Consider the following 20963-nt stretch of genomic DNA (forward strand, 5'->3'; position numbering starts at 1 on the left):
CGACTAGAGTGCTCAGGTATTTCAGTAGTGTGTGGGCGGTGTGCATCGCAGACCCAGTCTATAAACTCACTCCTCGCATTCAACTGGTGCATGACATTGCTGTGTTGGCGGAGACACGTAACTCGTCTTTTGTCGACGGAGCTGGAGCAAAAGTTTTTGCGCCTTTACTGTGTGTTGAGAATAAAACATTTCAACCGTTTTTACGCGTCTTCAATCATCTGAATCTTGACAGGGGGAAATGGTATGTGCGCAATTTACATAACTTCTTAATTTTTAACTTTTTGCATTGAAATTCTAAATACGGGAAGTAAATTTTCCCAATTTCGGTGTTATTATTAATATTTGCCATCCTCATTGGCAAATGTAATGTTCACGCATTAATGTAATGTTCAACCTTTACTCGACGATTTGAGAGGTTTCATTTGAAAAATGAAAAACATTCCGCTTTTTATTGCCTTATGTCCATAACCTCAACCTGGTCCTACCATCTATCCATTCCGTTTGAATGTATACGTTTATAAAGTTTATCGTTTGTTACTACGTTATTATAACAATGTAATGCAGTATGTGCGGGAATGCATACTGTGGCTGCAAGAGAGGAATCCTAGGAATCTGTTGAGCCTTGGTGAAGAAGCAGATAGGTGGGTGGTATGGGGCAGACGCAGTTGGTTGGGTCACATGCTTGACAAACTTTCATGAAGTTTTTAACCTTCAAATGGCAGATTATTTTGTTAAAACAGCCTACTTTACCTATATTTAGGCAAGAGTCTAGGAAAGCAATGTCGTGATACACTATCTTACTATACCAATTGTGTACATAAAGGAAAATGTAGGCTAGTGTACAGTCTATGGGCCAATGCATGATTACCAAAGAGAGGCCATTTGCTTTCTCAAGAATCAGCCATTCAAAGTATAACAAGCATGCGAAGCCCCTTTCGTGTCATCCTCATACAATAATTGACTTTCTATTCACGATTTAGGAGTTCTATTTTTCTTTGTGACAATGTGTTATTACACAGCATTTTAGTGTTACATTTTACAGAGGCCACTTGCTTTTCAAATGTCAGTTGATTACCACCTTGTTGAGAACCTAGAATCCCCTCCCCCTGGGATCCAGAGCCAAGAAAACAAATCTGGACATGCTGAGACATGTGTCTGTCAGATTTCTTATAAACACTTTGGTACAGTTTTCCAGAGAAATTAAGCCTAGTCCTGGACTAAAAAAAACCCTGAGTATAGTCCAATGCTAGAGTCAATTTGTGTGTGGGAATCCGACAATCAAGGAATAAATCCATTGACCTTATTTGAGTTCAGGACCTTTAGGATCATTATTTAGAGTGCCACGTTACTTTAAATTTGGAGCCACTGTATTGCTCTCTACTTTTGGAATCACCTTTAATGACTTGAACCATGTGGTAATGGATACATGTAGATTTTTCCCTGGATAGATTTATTTCTGGTTTGCCCTTTTCGATCAACATTTAATTCAGCCCTCTTCAGTTATGACTGTGCTTACTGAGCTGTAAACAACCAGCAAAATTAGAAAAAAATAACATACAGGAATGTTGTTCATAATAAATCCTACATGTCTGCATACTTTAATTCCTTGTACTGTTGTGTGTTGATATAGTCAGATTTACAGTACCTGGGTAAAATGGGCTTTGCTGTTTGTGTATTTTCCACTTCAGACAGACTATTTGAAGAACAGAAAGTAGTCGTGCTGTTGTTTTTGGCCAACAGAGAGAGTGTATCTCCATCCACGTGGGCCAGGCAGGCGTTCAGACGGGCAATGCATGCTGGGAACTCTTCTGCTTGGAACACGGTGTGGGGCCTGATGGAGTGTTCAATGAAGAAGATCAGGGGCCTAATTCCCGGACTGACCCCTTCAACACTTTTTTCCACACCGGAAGTTCTGGCCGCCATGTTCCCAGGGCCATATTTGTGGACCTGGAGCCAACGGTGGTTGGTAAGCAAAGTCAATTGTAACCTTTTGTTTTATTCTCCTCTTTCTCGCCATCCATCATCCATGTTTCGTGTGTGTGTGATTACACATGTGTAGTGTAAATGCATATCTATACTCATGGGCCAGTCAGGAGTGCTAATTGGGAATGAATTCATGTGGGCGGGGACCTGTGCTGGATAGAGCATGGTATTCAAACGACAAGACCATTGGTGGTGGCGGTGATGACCCCTTTTTACACTTTCTTCAGTGAGCGTGACTCAGGAAAGCTAGTAGAAACTGCTGTGTTTGTGGACCTAGCCAGCTGTAATTGGTAAGTGGTGGTGTATAATATTGATACAAAGATGAAAAGAAAGTTTAAGTTAAAGCTGAAATATGTAACTTTTTGGGCGACCCAACAAAATTAACATAGAAATGGGAGTTATAGATCGGTCATTCTCATTGAACGCAAGTCTAAGAAGCGGTAGATCTGTTGCATGTGCGGCGTTTCTATGCTTCCCATTTTTAAGTTTAGTTTTTGCGTCATTTACTTTCGGTTTTGTACACCAGTTTCAAACAGCTAGAATACAATATTTTTTTGTTATGGAAAATATATTTCACAGCGGTTTAGATGGTACACTATACTTTCTTGTTTTGTCACATAAACTGAAATTATGCTAACTATTAGAATTTTTGCAAACAGGAAATGGCGGAATGATTTCTGCATAGTACATCTTAAAATGTTGAATAAATTAAATGTTTGTTAATGATACACACCCCAAACTTTCACAACAATAACAACTGGGCCAACAACAAATAAAATTAACTAATAAAGAAAGCCCACACGCAGCATATGCTGCTCCAAAGTACAGACAAGTTGCCTGCAGTAGCCCTTGCCAAGTAATAAATAATTACATTCATGTTACATAATATGGTGGGGCTGCTGATAAGCTCCAGTATATGGTAAGTAGTGTGCATTAATCAAAACACTAACTCCACTGTAACACATCTACAAGTGTTCTATGGAACATTAATAAATACTAGAAATCCTGATTGTTAAAATTGTCAGTGGTGGAAAAAGTACACAATTGTCATACTTTTCTTGTTTCGTTTAAATAACGGACAGCCGGAGGCACACTCCAACACTCGGACGTAATTTACAAGCATATTATATTGATTTAGTGAGTCCTTTAGATCAGAGGCAGAAGGGATGAGAACATGCTATATTGATAGGTGCGTGAATTGGACTATATTGTTGCCTGGGCATTCAAAATGAAATTAGTACTTTTAGGTGTCAAGGAAAATGTATCAGGATGTAGAGTGAAAGTAAAAGTAGTCAAAAATAGAAATAGCAAGGTAAAGTACAGATACCCCAAAAAACGACTTAAGTACTTCAAAGTATTTTTACTTGGTTACTTCAAAGTATTTTTACTTGGTTACTTTTACGCCACTGAAAATTGTGCATCTACATTACACTGCTGAAAGACGCAAAGTACAGCTTTACAGACTACAAAAGAATCTGAGCACAGGACTGGGAACCAAGAGCAAATCAACAATTGTGGTAATTCAGGTGACATTTCCTGTTGATGTCCTATATTTGCTGAAGAGTAATTGTTTCCCCCCCCTAGATGAGGTCAGGACTGGGATGTACAGGCAGCTCTACCATCCTGAGCAGCTCATCTCTGGAAAGGAGGATGCAGCCAATAACTACGCCCGTGGACACTACACCGTGGGGAAGGAGATCATTGACGGGGTCCTGGAGCGTATCCGTAAAATGGTATCACATTAAGACCTGATCTTTGTCATACAGTCCAAGGAAGGATTTGAGTCATAATATATTAATAATATAGGCTAATATAAAATATATTGGCTAAGGCCAATATATTGTGCATCCCTAGTGTTGATCAATAGTTTTTCTCCCTAGACTGACCAGTGCACAGGACTGCAAGGATTCCTCATCTTCCACAGCTTCGGTGGAGGCACTGGCTCTGGTTTCACCTCTCTGCTGATGGAGCGCCTGTCTGTTGACTACGGCAAGAAGTCCAAGCTGGAGTTTGCCATCTACCCAGCTCCCCAAGTGTCCACAGCTGTGGTGGAGCCATATAATTCCATTCTGACCACCCACACCACCCTGGATCACTCCGACTGTGCCTTCATGGTGGACAATGAGGCCATCTATGACATCTGTCGCCGCAACCTGGACGTTGAGCGTCCATCCTACACCAATCTCAACAGATTGATCGGTCAGATTGTTTCCTCCATCACTGCATCCCTACGATTTGATGGTGCGTTGAATGTTGACCTCACAGAGTTCCAGACCAATTTAGTCCCATTCCCCCGCATTCATTTCCCCCTGGTCACCTACGCGCCCATCATTTCCGCTGAGAAGGCTTACCATGAGCAGCTGACCGTCTCTGAGATCACCACTGCCTGTTTCGAGCCATCCAATCAGATGGTCAAGTGTGACCCTCGCCATGGCATGTACATGGCCTGCTGTATGCTGTACCGTGGAGATGTGGTGCCCAAAGATGTGAATGCTGCCATTCAAAATATCAAGACCAAACGTTCCATCCAGTTTGTGGAATGGTGCCCCACCGGTTTCAAGGTAAGGAACATAATTGCCTCCCGCATATGATTTATATTGCAATAGATAAGTACTAAATTTCATCCTCGGTCTAAGGAGTAATTGATTTATTTTTCTTATTCCATCTTATCAGGTTGGGATCAACTATCAGCCCCCAACTGCTGTACCTGGAGGTGATCTAGCTAAAGTCCAGAGGGCTGTGTGCATGCTGAGCAACACCACTGCCATTGCTGAAGCCTGGGCCCGTTTGGACCACAAGTTTGACCTCATGTATGCCAAACGTGCCTTTGTGCACTGGTATGTAGGTGAGGGCATGGAGGAGGGAGAGTTCTCTGAGGCCAGAGAAGACCTGGCTTGTCTGGAGAAGGATTATGAAGAGCTGGGCAGAACAAGCACAGAATCTGATGATGATGAAGCAGGCGAGGAATATTAAGAACCGAAGAAACATGATGTCCTCCCTGTCTATTAAAAATGTATTATTCCGTCTTCTTTGTATTCTTTCTATTTGTAACAATTCATTGTTGTATCTCCCTGCCCTGAACCAAAACAAGTTGTAAAAAGCGTATGGACAGCCAAATACACTTGTTTAATAATGCCCTGTTAATGTGTCAATTCCAAAGTGCCATGTTTTGCAATCGCAATGGCTTTCAGCTTCTGAATAAAGTCCGTCTGTGTACAATATTGCGCAAGATGTTTTTTTCTCAGCATATTTCATTGAAATTCATGATGAAGAACATGTTTCAGCTGGGCCAAGCTTTACCTGGAGTAGACTGTATAACCTCACCCACATTCTGGTGACATGTTCTGTTTCAGTAATAATTTATTAAGGGATTATATTTAGTTAACTAAAAGTATATTATGAGTTTATAATAAACAGTAACCAATTGCTGGTTGCATTCAGTGAGCTGATGACTGTTGCTACTGGTCTATGGATCATTACCGTGGAGCGCATAGACTACCGAAGATCGCTAACGTTATAATTTGTGACTAGCCTCAAAACTGTTACAATGTATCATGCATGATTACAAACCCCTCAGTGCTCGCCCACTTAGTGGCCACATCCAATCAAAATACTCCATCGGGGCTATTTTAAGAACAAGTTCCGGCAGTGGTGGAGTCACCTGAAAATATCCTTCCGCGGTAGTAAACAATGGGACGATCTCAATGCATATCCCTGCCGCCCTCCCTCGTCTCCTTCTCAAAACCCATTGGAGAAGAAGACGAGGAGAGAGGAAGCGAGGAGTATCATTTGAGAGAATACTATAGATGGGTTTGCTGACAACGTCACGAAAACCGTGTGCACGCTTTGATGTGGCAGAAGTCCAGAACGGCCATGTGGGAAATCGTAAGTGGCTCGTTTCAGATACACCGAACAAAAATCTAAACGCAACATGCAACAATTTCAAAGATGTTATTGTGTCACAGTTCATATAAGCAAATCAGTCAATTGAAATAAATTAATTAGGCCCTATCTATGGATTTCACATGACTGGGAATGCAGATAGGCATCTGTTGGTCACAGATACCTTAAAAAAAAAGATAGGGGCATGGATCAGAAAACCAGTCAGTATCTGGTGTGACCACAATTTGCCTCATGCAGCACGACACATCTCCTTCGCATAGAGTTGACCAGGCTGTTGATTGTGGAATGTTGTCCCACTCCTTTTCAATGGCTTTGTGAAATTGCTGGATATTGGTGGGAACTGGAACACACTGTTGTACACGTTGATCCAGAGCATCCCAAACATGCTCAATGGGTTACATACTTTATCTGGTGAGTATGCAGGCCATGGAAGAACAGGGACATTTTCAGCTTCCAGGAATTGTGAACAGATCCTTGCGACACGGGGCCGTGCATTATCATGCTGAAACATGAAGTGATGGCGGCAGAAAAACGGCACGACAATGGACCTCAGGTTCTCATCACGGTATCTCAAATTGCCATCAATAAAATGCAAGTGTGTTCTTTGTCCGTAGCCTATGTCTGCCCATACCATAACCTCACCTCCACCAGGGGCTCTCTGTTCACAACGTTGACATCAGAAAACCGCTCGCCCACATGACACCATACACGCTGTCTGCCATCTGCCCCATACAGTTGAAACCAGGATTCATCCATGAAGAGCAAACTTCTCCAGTGTGCCAGTGGCCATCGAAGGTGAGAATTTACAAACTGAAGTCGGTTACGACGCCGAACTGCAATCAGGTCAAGTCCCTGGTGTGGACGACGAGCACACAGATGAACTTCCCTGAGACGGTTTCTGACAGCTTGTGCAGAAATTATTTGGTTGTGCAAACCCACAGATTCATCAGATGTCCAGGTGGCTGGTCTCAAACCATCCCGCAGGTGAAGAAACCAGATGTGGAGGTCCTGGCCTAGCATGGGTACACATGATCTGTGCTTGTGAGGCCAGTTGGACATACTGGCAAATTCTCTAAAACAAAGTGGAAGGCAGATTATGGTGGAGAAAGGAACATTACATTCCCTGGCAACAGTGGTGGACATTCCTGCAGTGACCTTTTATTGCCCCCAGCACAAGGTTCACCTGTGTAATGATCATGCTGTTTAATCAGCTTATGATATGCCACACCTGTCAGTTAGATGGCTTATCTTGGCAAAGGTGAAATGCCCACTAACAGGGATGTAAACAAATTTGTGCACAAAATATAGGAGAAATAAGCCTTTTGTGCATATGGAACATTTCTGGGATCTTTTATTTCAGCCTAAGAAACATGAGACCAACATGTACGTCCTTTGTGTGGGTGAGCGGTTTGGTGATGTCAACGTTGTGAACCGAGTGCCCCATGGTGATGTCAACGTTGTGAACCGAGTGCCCCATGGGCAACTTTCACTTTACATTTCTAAAGAAAATAATGTGCTTTTTACTCCCTACATTTTCCATAACACCCAGAAGTACTCGTTACATTTTGAATGCTTAACAGGACAGGAAAATGGTCCAATTCTCGCACTTATCAAGAGAACATCCCTGGTCATCCCTACTACCTCTGATCTGGCGGACTTACTAAACACATTCATCTTTTATAAATTATGTCTGAGTGTTGGAGTGTGCCCCTGGCTATCCGTAAATTTTTAAAAAATAAGAAAATGGTGACGTCTGCTTTGCTTAATATAAGGAATTTAAATTGATTCATACTTTTACTTTTGATATACTTAAGTATATTTAGACTTGCTTCCATTCAGCCACAAGAGCATTTGTGAGGTCGGGCACGGATGTTGGGTGATTAGACCTGGCTTGCAGTCGGGTTCCAATTCATCCCAAAGGTGTTCGATGGAGTTGAGCTCATGGCTCTGTGCAGGTCAGTCAAGTTCTTCCACACCGATCTCGACAAACCATTTCTGTATGGACATTGCTTTGTGCACGGGGGCATTGTCATACTGAAATAGAAAAAGGCCTTACCCAAACTGACTTGCCTAGTTAAATAAAGGTTCAATTGAAAAATAAAAAACTGTTGCCACAAAGTTGGAAGCACAGAATCATCTAGAATGTAATTGTATTCTGTAGCGTTAAGATTTCCCTTCACTAAGGGAACTAGCCCAAACCCTAAAAAACAGCCCCAGACCATTATTCCTCCTCCACCAATCTTTAAAGTTGGCACTATGCATTGGGGAAGGTAGCGTTCTCCTGGGATCTGCCAAACCCAGATTCGTCCGTCAGACTGCCAGATGGTGAAGTGTGATTCATTACACCAGAAAACGCGTTTCCACTGCTCCAGAGTCCAATGGCAGCAAGCTTAACACCGCTCCAGCTAACGCTTGGCATTTTGCATGGTGATGTTAGGCTTGTGTGCGGCTGCTTGGATTTGGAAACTAATTTCCCGAAGCTCCCAACAAACAGTTATTGTGCTGACGTTGCTTCCAGAGGCAGTTTGGAACTCGGTAGTGAGTGTTTTATCTGAGGACAGATTATTTTTACGTGCTGCGTGCTTCAGCACTCGCCAGTCCAATTCTGTGAGCTTGTGTGGCCTACCACTTCACGGCTGAGCCGTTGTTGCTCCTTAATGTTTCCACTTCACAATAACAGCACTTACAGTTGATCGGGGAAGCTCTAGCAGGGCAGACATTTGACGAACTGACTTGTTGTAAAGGTGGCATACTATGACGGTGCTACATTGAAAGTCCCTGTCCCCAGTCCACCTGGTCGTGCTGCTGCTCCTCCTGTTTCAACTGTACTGCCTGCGGCTATGGAACCCTGACTTGTTCACCGGATGTGCAACCTTGTCCTGGACCTGCTGTTTTCGACTCTCTCTCTACCGCACCTGCTGTCTCTAACTCTGAATGATCGGCTATGAAAAGCCAACTGACATTTACTCCTGAGGTGCTGCCCCGGTGCACCCTCTACAACCACTGTGATTATTATTATTTGACCCTGCTGGTCATCTATGAATGTTTCAACATCTTTGCCATGTACTGTTATAATCTCCACCCGGCACAGCCAAAAGAGGACTGGCCACCCCTCAGAGCCTGGTTCCGCTCTAGGTTTCTTCCTAGGTTCCTGCCTTTCTAGGGAGTTTTTCCAAGCCACCGTGCTTCTACATCTGCATTGCTTGCTGTTTGGGGTTTTAGGCTGGGTTTCTGTAGACCACTTTGTGTCATCGGCTGATGTAAAAAGGGAGTTATAAATCAATTTGATTCACTGAGCTCTTCAGTAAGGCCATTCTACTGCCAATATTTGTCTATGGAGATTGCATGGCTCTACTTGATTTTATACACCTGTCAACAACTGGTGTGGCTAAAATGGCCAAATCCACTAATTTGAACGGGTGTCCACATACTTTTGTATATATAATGTATGTCCTCCATCTTTTTCAACATTACATAATCATTTTTAAATGTATACTAAATTCAACACAATGGTGTGTCAAAACAAACGTGTATTTGCATATTTATATATTCATGTGTGCATGACAAATTTTAATAATTTTAGAACTATATCTTAGAGTAATCACAATCCATGTAATAAAATCCTGTAATTCATATTGATTTAAAATGTCAAACATGAAGTAGGGTTGATTTCTAAGGTCATAGAAATGAGTTGGCAAACATAAAGAGGTTTTAGAAAAACTAAATGGTATCTACTTTTTTAGGCGGACGTAGTCACTGCCTTAGAACATTCGTTTCGCTGTGCGTGTGTATGTGTTTGACTGAACTGCCTCGTATGTTGATCCCGATTGCCTTCTGGAGAACCTGACATTGGAAAATTAGAAGGATAGACCTCCCGACAGACCATAGCAAGGTGACATTGTTGTGATCAGCCTACCTGTGTTTGAGCTCTAAGATTGGACCACGAAGATGACCCAGCCTCGGCCGGACGAGTTCAAGCCACCTCCGGAGTGCCCAGTCTTCGAACCAAGCTGGGAGGAATTTGCCGATCCTTTTGCTTTTATAAATAAGATCCGTCCAATTGCGGAAAAAACGGGCATTTGTAAGGTCCGCCCGCCTCCGGTAAGTGTGGTCGAGTTGCTGAATGGTTCAACTGAATTTTTAAAACCATTTTAACAACAAGAAGACTGACATCTACCATACACTGGGGGGGTTTAAAGGGACATTTTCAACATGGCGGATTAAGGTTTTTTGCTGATTCTTTTGTGTATCATTCAAATGTTTATTTAGCTAACTACATAATCTAGCTAGTTTTTAATATCATTAGCTAGCTACCTGACCAGCGGAGTGTATTTGTGTAGCAACGGGAAACGTTGGTAAAAATGTATCTTGGTGCTTAACTGAAAACGAAACGGTACAACACCGGCAAGCTAGCTAGCTAACTGATTTTAACGAGTCGTGAGATGTATCTTTCGCTAACGACTGATCAAACTAGTAGTATCTGGCACAATGACCGTCAGCGAAATCAGCCAGTTTAGTGTAAAAACGACAAACGAGCCATCGTTACTACTACCTAAAACAGCGTTTCAATAAATAAAATGTACATTTACATAACATTAGCTAGCTACAGACTGACATGGTCCATTAACGTTACAGTAGCTAACTTGACTGGCAGGTGGGAATTAATGTCTAGCTAGCTTGCAAAATTGGCTAGTTGTGTCGTTAGGGGAGAAAACAATAGACATTGTTAATAACAGGAAAACTTAAAAAATGTATTGACTATGTATCACTGGTAATGCCAAAGCCAAACAGTCGTACGGTTAGTGTTACGGAGACGAGTGATGTTTATTGTTGAATGTTGTTTTTGATGACGTCATTCAGACAAACTTCTATCTTCCCCATAACTAAGGATCACCTGTATTCATTAGTCTTGTTTGGTTTACCCTAAACTTAAACGATTTATCGGAAAATATTATTTTTTTTACCTGTGTTGACCTTTTTGGAAACTGAAATAAAAACCATTAATAACCAAAGAAAGAAGTAATCCATATATGAATAATAGACATAACTCATAACGCATACATTATTGGTTATAACTATCAATCAATATCGAATGGCGTCAAAAATGAGTGTTAATAGCTAAGTAATTGGATAGATGTCTGGAGATATCCTGGTGAAATAGGATGTTCACTCAGTAGGCCCGACAGTTTTTGGGTGTTGTCCTCCATGTTGGCTTTGTGGTAAACCGGAGCTGTTGAGTTCCATCTGGCCATTTTGTTGGTGATGTTAGTTAGGCTAGTGTGTTTTTAAGATAATAAATCAATCATGTTGTATGCTCTACAATGCTTATATTGTAACCCTTAATAACTAATTATATTGAAGGGGGAAAAGTACCGTGACCTATTTATATGTGAAATTAAAATAATTATACATGTCTGCAATACCTCCTTTCAAAGAGACCACATCTACCATACATAAATCCAAATGACTTAGGTCCTGCCAATGTAAAGCGTTTTATTTTTATTTTGATGTGACAACAGTAGACCCATAGACAGACTCAGACTTGTAGGCTAAACATCTGTTACTGACAGGTGTTCCATATGGGACAATGACTGGTTTATTGTAAGATATCCCCATACTGCTGGGTAGATGTGGTACAGTTTGTATAATTTAGTGAACTATGTGTATTTCAGCTAGTAATTTAACTACATTTTGCAGTAGCTTCGTGGTAGTTGAACTAAATTTAAATCTTGGTACGGTTTTTGGTAGTAAACGTTTTGCAATGTAGTGATGTAGCCAACTACTGGAACTACACACTACTGTTTTTGCTAAAATAAAATATGGGTGAAGTAGGCAATAATTCACTTTCTTTTTCAGCTTCAGACCTGCCCAATTCTCACTTGAAGATATATTTTGTAATTTGATAAATTACACGTTCTGTTAACATCTGACCCCAGAGTGATCTGTCTTGCAATGTGTAGTCTATGACATTTCAAATTTAGAAATGATAATTTATCACTAAGTAGTTAAGATGTAGTGAGCTACTTTTTCAAAGTAACTTCAGTTAAGTAAACTATTTTTCTTAAGAGTATATTTAGTGTAGCTTAATTTCTTCCAGTGTGAAGTAATTGGAAGCTTGGTAAACTATATTTTCAGAGGAGCTTCCCCAGCACTGACAATAGGCCATTTTATGATATTATGTGTCCTATGGAATGCAAATTCGAATAATGTTGTCGTTGTATGCTCACAGGGCTGGCAGCCCCCATTTGCATGTAATGTTGACAGACTGCACTTCACTCCTCGGATACAGAGGCTCAATGAACTGGAGGTAAGGAGGTCACTTTGCATTATGTGTAACCTAGGTCTTAGTTTCCATATACAATACCCTTGATGATATGCAGTATGCATCCCTTTGAAACCCAGGCCCATAGAGGGGAATAGGACTGATTGGTCAGGGTCTCGGTCAATGCAATTGTCTAGTTGACGAAGCACTGAAGGTTGCTGTTGTGCCTACCATTATTAATCACCCCTTTCAGAAGCTTTAGTGAAAGGAAGGTCAAAGGTTGCTTGTGCAGGAGTCGGTCAGCAGAAATCTTGTCTTTTCAGTTCGCAAATATTTGTTTGTTGCATCACATTGCTGAGTCAGGAGACTGATTATCACCTCTGTGATTTTCTACATTTCAATTCCTACAGTGGCTGTTAGATATCACCTAGTGTATGTTCCCCTTTCCTAGGCACAGACCAGAGTCAAGCTTAACTTCTTGGACAAGATTGCAAAGTTCTGGGAGTTGCAGGGGTGTTCTCTGAAGATTCCTCATGTAGAAAGGAAGATATTGGACCTTTATCAACTCAACAAGGTTGGGTGTTTTAGTATTGTTTCAAACTACTATGCATTTATTCCATCTTAAATGGTATTTAACAGCATCCACTGACTATAATTAACTTTGACACATTTTATTTCAGAATGTTGCAGATGAGGGTGGATTTGATATTGTGTGTCGCGACAGACGATGGACGGCGATTGCACTTAAGATGGGCTTTGCTCCAGGCAAGGCTGTGGGCTCTCACCTACGGTCACACTATGAGAGAATCCTCTACCCCTACAACCTCTTCCAGAGTGGAGCTAACCTCCTGGTAAGTTGGACAAATGCCCTAACACTCATGGTTAATCTGTCTGCGTCTGTTCACATTGTACTCAGGGCTTTATGCACTAGCTAATGCTGTGTTAAGCGCCTGACTGGCTCATCTGTAGGCAAGTTAAGCACTGTTCAACCATAGTTCTAGTGCTGTTATTGTGGAAGTACTGTATGTTTGTCTAATGTGAGGATCATTTTCAATATTGAATAAATGGATTGAAAACTGCAGAGAAAGTGTATTGAGTCAATATAGATTGGGTCTTTGTTGTTAACTTTGCAAGCTCTCTCTTGCTTTAGGCACCAGAGCTTGCTTCCAAGCTGATGCGTTTAGTGTCTGCCCCTGAACTTGACACGGTATGGCTGCCTCATGGTTATTATCTAAGAATTTAAAAAATGGCACATGTGGTTATGGCATATGTGCCATAGGAGTTTTTGGTTACACAGAAATGTTACAGACCATTCTTTGCTTCAAATAGTCTCATTGTGCTTTGTCTGTGCACCGCTGATATAGTCTGGGTGTCCTTGCTGCCATAGGCATGTGTTCCATGTCTGTTATTGTTTGTATGTTTTGTCTATATTTGTAATAGATTAACTGCATGTATTGTATAACATTACATTGTAATGATATCACTAATGTTCTTATTCTATGGTGCCTATGCCTGCAGTTTGTCCAGACGCCAACCCTGCCACTTGACACAAGTGACAAGGAGTACAAACCCCATGACCTGGCCGAGAGGCAGCAGTTTGTCCAGCCAGCCGTGTCCTGCTGCAACAGCGCCCGCAGAGCAAAGCGGATGAGAGCTGAGGTGGATGCTCTTGTCGAACAGAGCCTCACACACTTGTCAGAAGAACTCCTCATAAACCCAGTAATTCAGATTGCAGAAACTACCCTGTAACCAACTACCTTACTCTATCTCCTTCAAATCCTTAAGTCACAAAATGGAGTGTAATTAGCTTAAAGCCTTGTGTGTTATCTTAATTATTAATGAAAGCATTGGCACATCACTGCTCTCTATTGCATATCAACTTTGTAACATCATTAGTGGTAGTTACAATAGTTAACTAGAACTCTATTTCCATTCACAGTCCAGTTGTGTGAAGACCGAACCAGGAGCTGACCCCTGTGAGAACAGACCAAATCTGAGGAGGAGGATGGGCTCCTTTGTTGCCAAGCCCGAGCCAGGTCAGTACCAACAAGGCTTTACTTTAACCACAAAAGAGTTAAAACAATATTTGTGATCGGTGCCAATATCCATATACTTGTATACCATTTAGAATCAAGCAATGTATATTAATATGTACGCTAGTGGGCATTTTGGAACGTAGTGTGTGATATTCAGGCTAGGGAGTAAGATGCACCATGGGTAATTCATGAGTTAAATCATCTGGTGTTCCTCATTATGCTCATCATAAGTATTTTTTTTTGGCAGAAAAAGAAATTCCCATTCTAGTGAAACAAGAACCCATTGAGCCGGTGAGCGAGGTAGATGAAAACAAGTCTCGATATAAGAAAAAACCCAGTCTTGATGTCCCACCTCCTGCAGTGAGTGTAGTAAGTGTGGATTTATTTGATCCATTCTTTGGATGAGAGAGAATACTCTAAATGGATTATCAACATTATTGCATCTTTACACCAGAACATATTTTATACATTTCGGTGCAGCATATAGGTTTAAAAAAACGTTGAATTGTAGATCCTTTGGTTATTCCACTTCAAGAATGTGTCATGTCTTTTATAGATGGTTCTGTTGTTATTATATAGTTCATTAGTTATGTATTAACCGGAGTGAAGAGAATGCTTCTCTCAGGAATGACTGGAAAAAAGCCCTTCTTCCCTCCTCTGCTCTGTAGGTGGACCTGTATATTTGTCTGGTGTGTGGCAGCGGGAGTGACGAGGATCGTCTTCTGCTGTGTGATGGCTGTGACGACAGTTACCACACCTTCTGTCTCATACCCCCTCTAAACGACATCCCCAAAGGAGACTGGAGGTGCCCCAAGTGCCTGGCTCAAGTGAGTAGTGATGTCTATTCACCTCATCACACCAATAACCACATTTACACTTCACAGTCAATCTGTACTGGCTTCTGTGAATGTATGATATGAATGTGTTCAGCTCTTATGTTTACAGAATACCTTTGTTTATCTGTGAAAAGAAAACTGTTATTAAGGTGTGCTTTCTACCCCTTGTTGTTTATTTTGAATAGGAGTGCAGCAAACCTCAGGAGGCATTTGGTTTTGAGCAGGCATACAGGGACTACTCTTTGCGGGCTTTTGGTGAAATGGCAGACTCCTTCAAATCTGATTACTTCAACATGCCAGTTCATGTAAGTAGAACATTTCTAATCAAGGAAGTTCTAAGATTTTTGACCTGTTGTAATTTATTCACAACTGTCATAAATGGAATATGAAATAGCATTTTTAACATTTCATCAGAGGTGGATTGGCCATCTGGCATTTTGGGCAAATGCCAGGTGGGCTGGTCCATTTGTTAGCCCAGTGGGCCTGTCTAGCTTCAGTTTTTTTCTTTCTTTACAAAATGAACATTACTTGGCTAATAATGCCCCCCCCCCCCAAAAAAAATAAATAAATAATCCAGCGTGGGGGGAGATGTGCCTGTCTTAGAAATGGCAGGGCCGATTTCTAGTCCTAGTCCGCCCCTGCATTTAATTCTGGATTTGTTTCAGATGGTTCCCACAGAGTTGGTGGAAAAAGAGTTCTGGCGCTTGGTGAGCACCATCGAAGAGGACGTCACAGTGGAGTATGGAGCAGATATAGCCTCCAAGGAGTTTGGGAGCGGATTCCCCATCAGGAATGGAATATTTAAGGTTTCAGAAAAGGATGAGGTAGGCACCTGTATTCAAATGAAGGACTAACCCAACCAATATAGTATATCACACAGTAGACTCAGGATAAAATGGCTAGACCTTTCGTTCAATCTCATGGCTTGTCAATGTACCATTGTATCAGAATATATATATATATTTTTTGAAATGCTGAAAATGCTTTCTTTCCCATGATGTCTTGTAGATGTACCTGAAGTGTGGCTGGAACCTGAACAACATGGCGATGATGGACCCGTCAGTGTTGACTCATGTCACAGCAGACATCTGTGGGATGACTCTACCTTGGCTCTATGTAGGCATGTGCTTTTCCTCCTTCTGCTGGCACATCGAGGACCACTGGAGCTACTCCATCAACTACCTGCACTGGTACTGATTTTTGTTTAGGGATGTTGAAATTTAAAAATAAAGTAGTTACATACAATCATAAAGTGCCATTTTGCTTATGATCATTGCTATTTTATTTTCCACATTTCCTGTAGGGAGTCAAGAAAATATTTTCAAGTTTAGAATTTGACTTTAAATGCTTTGTTTGCATGATATTCCTAAATCAAGCTCTGTATTTGTTTTTGAAAGGGGGGAGCCGAAGACGTGGTATGGAGCACCTGGCTTTGCTGCAGAACAGCTTGAGGCTGTGATGAAGAAACTGGCTCCAGAGCTGTTTCAGATTCAGCCTGACCTCCTCCACCAGCTGGTCACCATCATGAATCCCAACACCCTCATGTCTCACGGGGTCCCTGTAAGTTTCTGTGTAACTAGACTTTCAACCATGTATTTCCATAGAATAGTATATAATTCCACTAACAGATAAAAAACATTCTGAAATCAATATTTTCTGTGTCCTCAGATTTACAGAACAAACCAGTGTGCTGGTGAGTTTGTCATCACCTTCCCCAGAGCTTATCACAGTGGTTTCAACCAGGGTTTCAACTTCGCTGAGGCTGTAAACTTCTGCACTGTGGACTGGGTAAGATACTCATTGGCTTCAAGAGGATAGACCTGAGAATGTTCTCTTCCTTTACCTGAGCTTCTCATTGCGATTATTTTGGAAGGGGTAGTTTATGTGAAGTGGACAGTTTACTAATAGTCTCTTTGGTTAATCTCAGATGGCATTAGGCCGCCAGTGCGTTGAACACTACAGACTACTGCATCGGTACTGTGTTTTCTCGCACGACGAGATGATCTGCCAGATGGCCTCCAAGGCCAACAGTCTGGATGTGGTCCTGGCGTCGGCTGTACAGAAAGATATGAAGGATATGATCAGAGAGGAGCAGGACCTACGAGATAATGTCCGCAAGATGGTAAGGCGCCCGCACAACATAATTATACAGTAAAGTTTACAAACACTTAGGTTGGAGTCATTAAAACTTGTTTTTCAACCACTCCACAAGTTTCTTGTTAACAAACTATAGTTTTGGCAAGTCGGTTAGGACATCTACTTTGTGCATGACAAGTAATTTTGCCAACAATTGTTTAAACAGATTATTTCACTTATAATTCACTGTATCACAATTCAGAAGTTTACATACAGTAAGTTGACTGTACCTTTAAACAGCTCTGAAAATTATGTCATGGCTGATAGGCTAATTTACATAATTTTAGTCAATTGGAGGTGTACCTGTGGATGTATTTCAAGGCCTACCTTCAAACTCAGTGCCTCTTTGCTTGACATCATGGGAAACTCAAAAGAAATCAGCCAAGACCAAAAATGTAGACCTCCACAAGTCTGGTTCATCCTTGGGAGCAATTTCTAAACGTCTGAAGGTACCACGTTCATCTGTACTAACAATAGTACGCAAGTATAAACACCACGGGAGCACGCAGCCGTCATATACCACTCAGGAAGGAGACTCGTTCTGTCTCCTAGAGATGAACGTACTTTGGTGCGAAAAGTGCAAATCAATCCCAGAACAACAGCAAAGGAGCTTGTGAAGATGTTGAAGGAACCGGTACAAAATTATCTATATCCACAGTAAAATGAGTCCTATATTGACATAACCTGAAAGGCTGCTCAGCAAGGAAGAAGCCACTACTCCAAAATCTCCATAAAAAAGCCTGACTACGGTTTACAACTGCACATGGGGACAAAGATCGTACTTTTTGGAGAAATGTTCTCTGGTCTGATGAAACAAAAATAGAACTGTGGCAACATCATGTTCTGGGGATGCTTTGCTGTAGGAGGGACTGGTGCACTTCACAAATTATATAGCACCATGAGGGAGGAAAATGATGTGGAAATACTGAAGCAACATCAAGACATCAGTCAGGAAGTTAAAGCTTGGTCGCAAATGGTTCTTCCAAATGGACAATTACCCCCAAGCATACTTCCAAAGTTGTGGCAAAATGGCTTAAGGACAACAAAGTCAAGGTATTGGAGTGGGCATCACAAAGTCCTGACCTCAATCCAATAGAGAATTTGTGGGCAGATCTGAAAAAGCGTGTGCGTGCAAGGAGGCCTACAAACCCGACTCAGTTACACCAGCTCTGTCGGGAGGAATGGGGCAAAATTCACCCAACTTATTGTGGGAGGCTTGTGGAAGGCTACCTGAAGTGTTTGACCCAAGTTAAACTATTTTAAAGGCAATGCTACCAAATACTAATTGAGTGTATGTAAACTTCTGACCCACTGGGAATGTGATGAAATAAATCATTCTCTCCACTATTATTCTGACATTTCACATTCTTAAAATAAAGTGGTGATCCTAACTGACCTAAAACAGGTTATTTTGACTAGGATTAAATGTCAGGAATTGTGATACTGAGTTTAAATGTATTTGGCTAAAGTGTGTAAACTTCCGACTTCAAATGTATATCAAAACACATTTGACTTTTCTCTTTTTAAGTCAGTCTCAAAAAGAAGACCTTAGAGGAAAATGTCATTGCTTTATATTTGTATTTTCCACAACACAATATATCGATATTAATAGGCAGAGGAAACAGACCTAAACAGTAGAACACTGTTTTGATGTATGAATTTACAGGAATATCGAACACTAATGGGAAATTGTTCACTCCAATTAAGGAGAACTGTCTGTAAATGCATACATCAATACGGTCTCTCTGGGGTCTGCATTTATAACATGGTTGTGTTTTTGTATTGTTCCCCAAGGGGGTGAAGCATTGCGAGCAGGCGGAATACAATCTCCTGCAGGATGACGAGCGGCAGTGTGCCAAGTGCAGGACCACGTGTTACCTGTCTGCCATCACCTGCCCCTGCAGCCCTGGCCGACTGGTCTGTCTCCACCACATCCAGGACCTCTGCTCCTGCCCCCTCACCAACTACACACTGAAGTGAGTCATGTCCACCGATATACTGTCTATGCCATCTACAGATGTCAGACCTTTACTTGATCACTCTTTTGTTGCTGATTATTTTCCTGCTCCATTGGGAAATTCAAATGAGCCTAGTGTTTGGCAAAAAAGTAGCAGTTCTTGTTCTCTCCATGCGGGGGCAGTCAAGTCGTTGGGATCAGTGCAGGCCGTCTTAAAATGTCCTTTCTTGCTCCCTTAAATGCTATAGGCCTAAGTCCTATTACTGCAACATTGAAATCTGCAAACATTTATCTGAAATTCAGCCATACACATCAACAACTGTCATTTTATATAGCTTAATAACGTAAGATAGATATTGGTCTCCACTATTACTATTACATTCACTAGACACTTGTATTTTAAGATTACGAAGGAAATTGAGTTAAATTCCAGCCCATTCATACAAAGTATCAGATAAATTGCCACAAATTAGCAATGATAAACGGGGAAATATTTTATTTCTATTGTCAAATAGATCACCCGTAGTCTGTTCTAAAGCATGTTGCCTGCCTTCCAGCCTTTGGGACGACGAGCATTGTTAAGGCAGAGACATGAGCATCTCGTCATTATTTACAGATCTGACTAAGGTAACACTGGCATCTTAGGGAGAGGTAATGATGTGATCAATAATGGTTGCAATTGAGATTAGCTGTGTGGGTGAATTTAGCACAGATGTCTTGTTATACCATCAGTTGGTTGCACTAGGCCCCTTGTTATTTGATATTTCAATAGGTTACATTTTGTAGGCATCATTTGGGCCATCAGTTGACAGACGTAGGCCTACTGTAGAATGATAGACCTTCCTCCAGTGTTGATGCTCGCCCATGTTTTATAGTTAGGCTATGTATAATTTTCAGAGGTGGGTGGAGTACTGAAAATCTGTGCTTAAGTACTGTTACTTAGATTGTAATTTACTCAAGTAAATTTAGCCACCTTAAACTACTCAAGTAAGAGTAAAAAAAGTATCCGGTCAGAGCTACTTTAGTACTAGTTACAAATTGAGTTTGGTAAAAAGAAATGTACAGCTTATGGGAAATTGTGACTGCAAAAAAAAAAAAAAAAAAGTACAACAACTTGGTGCAATTTGATTTGACATTAATTTATTATTAAAGCCTGCCAGCACCATCTTGCAGAAGTCCCCCAGCACAGGTATGTCAATGAAGACTGACAAACAAAGTCCGTAGGCTATGAAGTTTCAATTACGGTCATTCAATGTTGACTTAATATCTATCAATGTGTACAATTTCTTAAAGGTATATGGTACGAGACATTGGAATACTTTTACAATTGCATTAATGAAAATGTACAGAATTTCATTTGTCAATTATATGTGATGGTGAATGCATACTAAAAAGATTTACACCCAGTGGGATGTTACATTTTTCACTCAGAATGAACAGGTAAGTCAAACAACAATCAATATTGCAATGTCATTATGAATCATATTACTAGTATGAATCAAATTTATTTATATATCAGCTGATAATCAGCTGATATCTCAAAGTGCTGTACAGAAACCCATCCTAAAACCCCAAACAGCAAGCCATTTAATTTTACCTTTATTTAACCAGGCAAGTCAGTTAAGAACACATTCTTATTTTCAATGACGGCCTGGGAACAGTGGGTTAACTGCCTGTTCAGGGGCAGAACGACAGATTTGTACCTTGCCAGCTTGGGGGTTTGAACTCGCAACCTTCCGGTTACTAGTACAACGCTCTAACCACTAGGCTACGCTGCCGCCTACACGCTGCAATGCAGGTGTAGAAGCACGGTGGCTAGGAAAAACTCTCTAGAAAGGCCAAAACCTAGG

General features: G+C 41.2%; 2 protein-coding genes across 6 annotated transcripts in view; both read left to right on the forward strand.

Annotated features, from left to right (window-relative positions):
- The first annotated feature begins 60 nt into the window (after positions 1 to 60).
- LOC118360801 (tubulin alpha-8 chain-like) lies at positions 61 to 5202 on the forward strand. The gene is made up of 5 exons (XM_035740228.2): positions 61 to 241; positions 1741 to 1966; positions 3568 to 3716; positions 3864 to 4544; positions 4657 to 5202. The coding sequence occupies exons 1-5, from the start codon at positions 239 to 241 to the stop codon at positions 4954 to 4956; spliced, it is 1359 nt and encodes a 452-aa protein (XP_035596121.1). The 5' UTR covers positions 61 to 238; the 3' UTR covers positions 4957 to 5202.
- Positions 5203 to 9655: 4453 nt separating this feature from the next.
- Positions 9656 to 20963, forward strand: part of LOC118360802 (lysine-specific demethylase 5B-B-like) — a 38060-nt gene continuing 26752 nt past the window's right edge. The window contains exons 1-16 of one of the 5 annotated variants that reach the window (XM_035740229.1): positions 9656 to 9987; positions 12116 to 12193; positions 12600 to 12722; positions 12829 to 12999; positions 13299 to 13355; positions 13667 to 13867; positions 14088 to 14184; positions 14432 to 14553; positions 14853 to 15011; positions 15206 to 15325; positions 15686 to 15844; positions 16029 to 16210; positions 16418 to 16580; positions 16689 to 16808; positions 16948 to 17142; positions 18951 to 19132. In XM_035740229.1, the coding sequence (XP_035596122.1) occupies positions 9835 to 9987; positions 12116 to 12193; positions 12600 to 12722; positions 12829 to 12999; positions 13299 to 13355; positions 13667 to 13867; positions 14088 to 14184; positions 14432 to 14553; positions 14853 to 15011; positions 15206 to 15325; positions 15686 to 15844; positions 16029 to 16210; positions 16418 to 16580; positions 16689 to 16808; positions 16948 to 17142; positions 18951 to 19132 (2282 nt within the window). In that variant the 5' untranslated portion in view covers positions 9656 to 9834. The remainder of the gene's footprint in view (positions 9988 to 12115; positions 12194 to 12599; positions 12723 to 12828; positions 13000 to 13298; positions 13356 to 13666; positions 13868 to 14087; positions 14185 to 14431; positions 14554 to 14852; positions 15012 to 15205; positions 15326 to 15685; positions 15845 to 16028; positions 16211 to 16417; positions 16581 to 16688; positions 16809 to 16947; positions 17143 to 18950; positions 19133 to 20963) is intronic. The other 4 variants (XM_035740230.1, XM_035740232.1, XM_035740231.1 and 1 more) reach the window with 4 other exon arrangements.

Source organism: Oncorhynchus keta, chromosome 28 (genome assembly GCF_023373465.1).
Source record: "Oncorhynchus keta strain PuntledgeMale-10-30-2019 chromosome 28, Oket_V2, whole genome shotgun sequence".
Lineage (NCBI taxonomy): Eukaryota > Metazoa > Chordata > Actinopteri > Salmoniformes > Salmonidae > Oncorhynchus > Oncorhynchus keta.

Excerpts from the sequence above, each read along its gene's own strand:
- LOC118360801 (XM_035740228.2), top strand. Across the intron at positions 3,717-3,863 it reads TGGAGCGTATCCGTAAAATG|ACTGACCAGTGCACAGGACT; the intron begins GTATCACATTAA and ends TTTTCTCCCTAG. Across the intron at positions 4,545-4,656 it reads GGTGCCCCACCGGTTTCAAG|GTTGGGATCAACTATCAGCC; the intron begins GTAAGGAACATA and ends CCATCTTATCAG.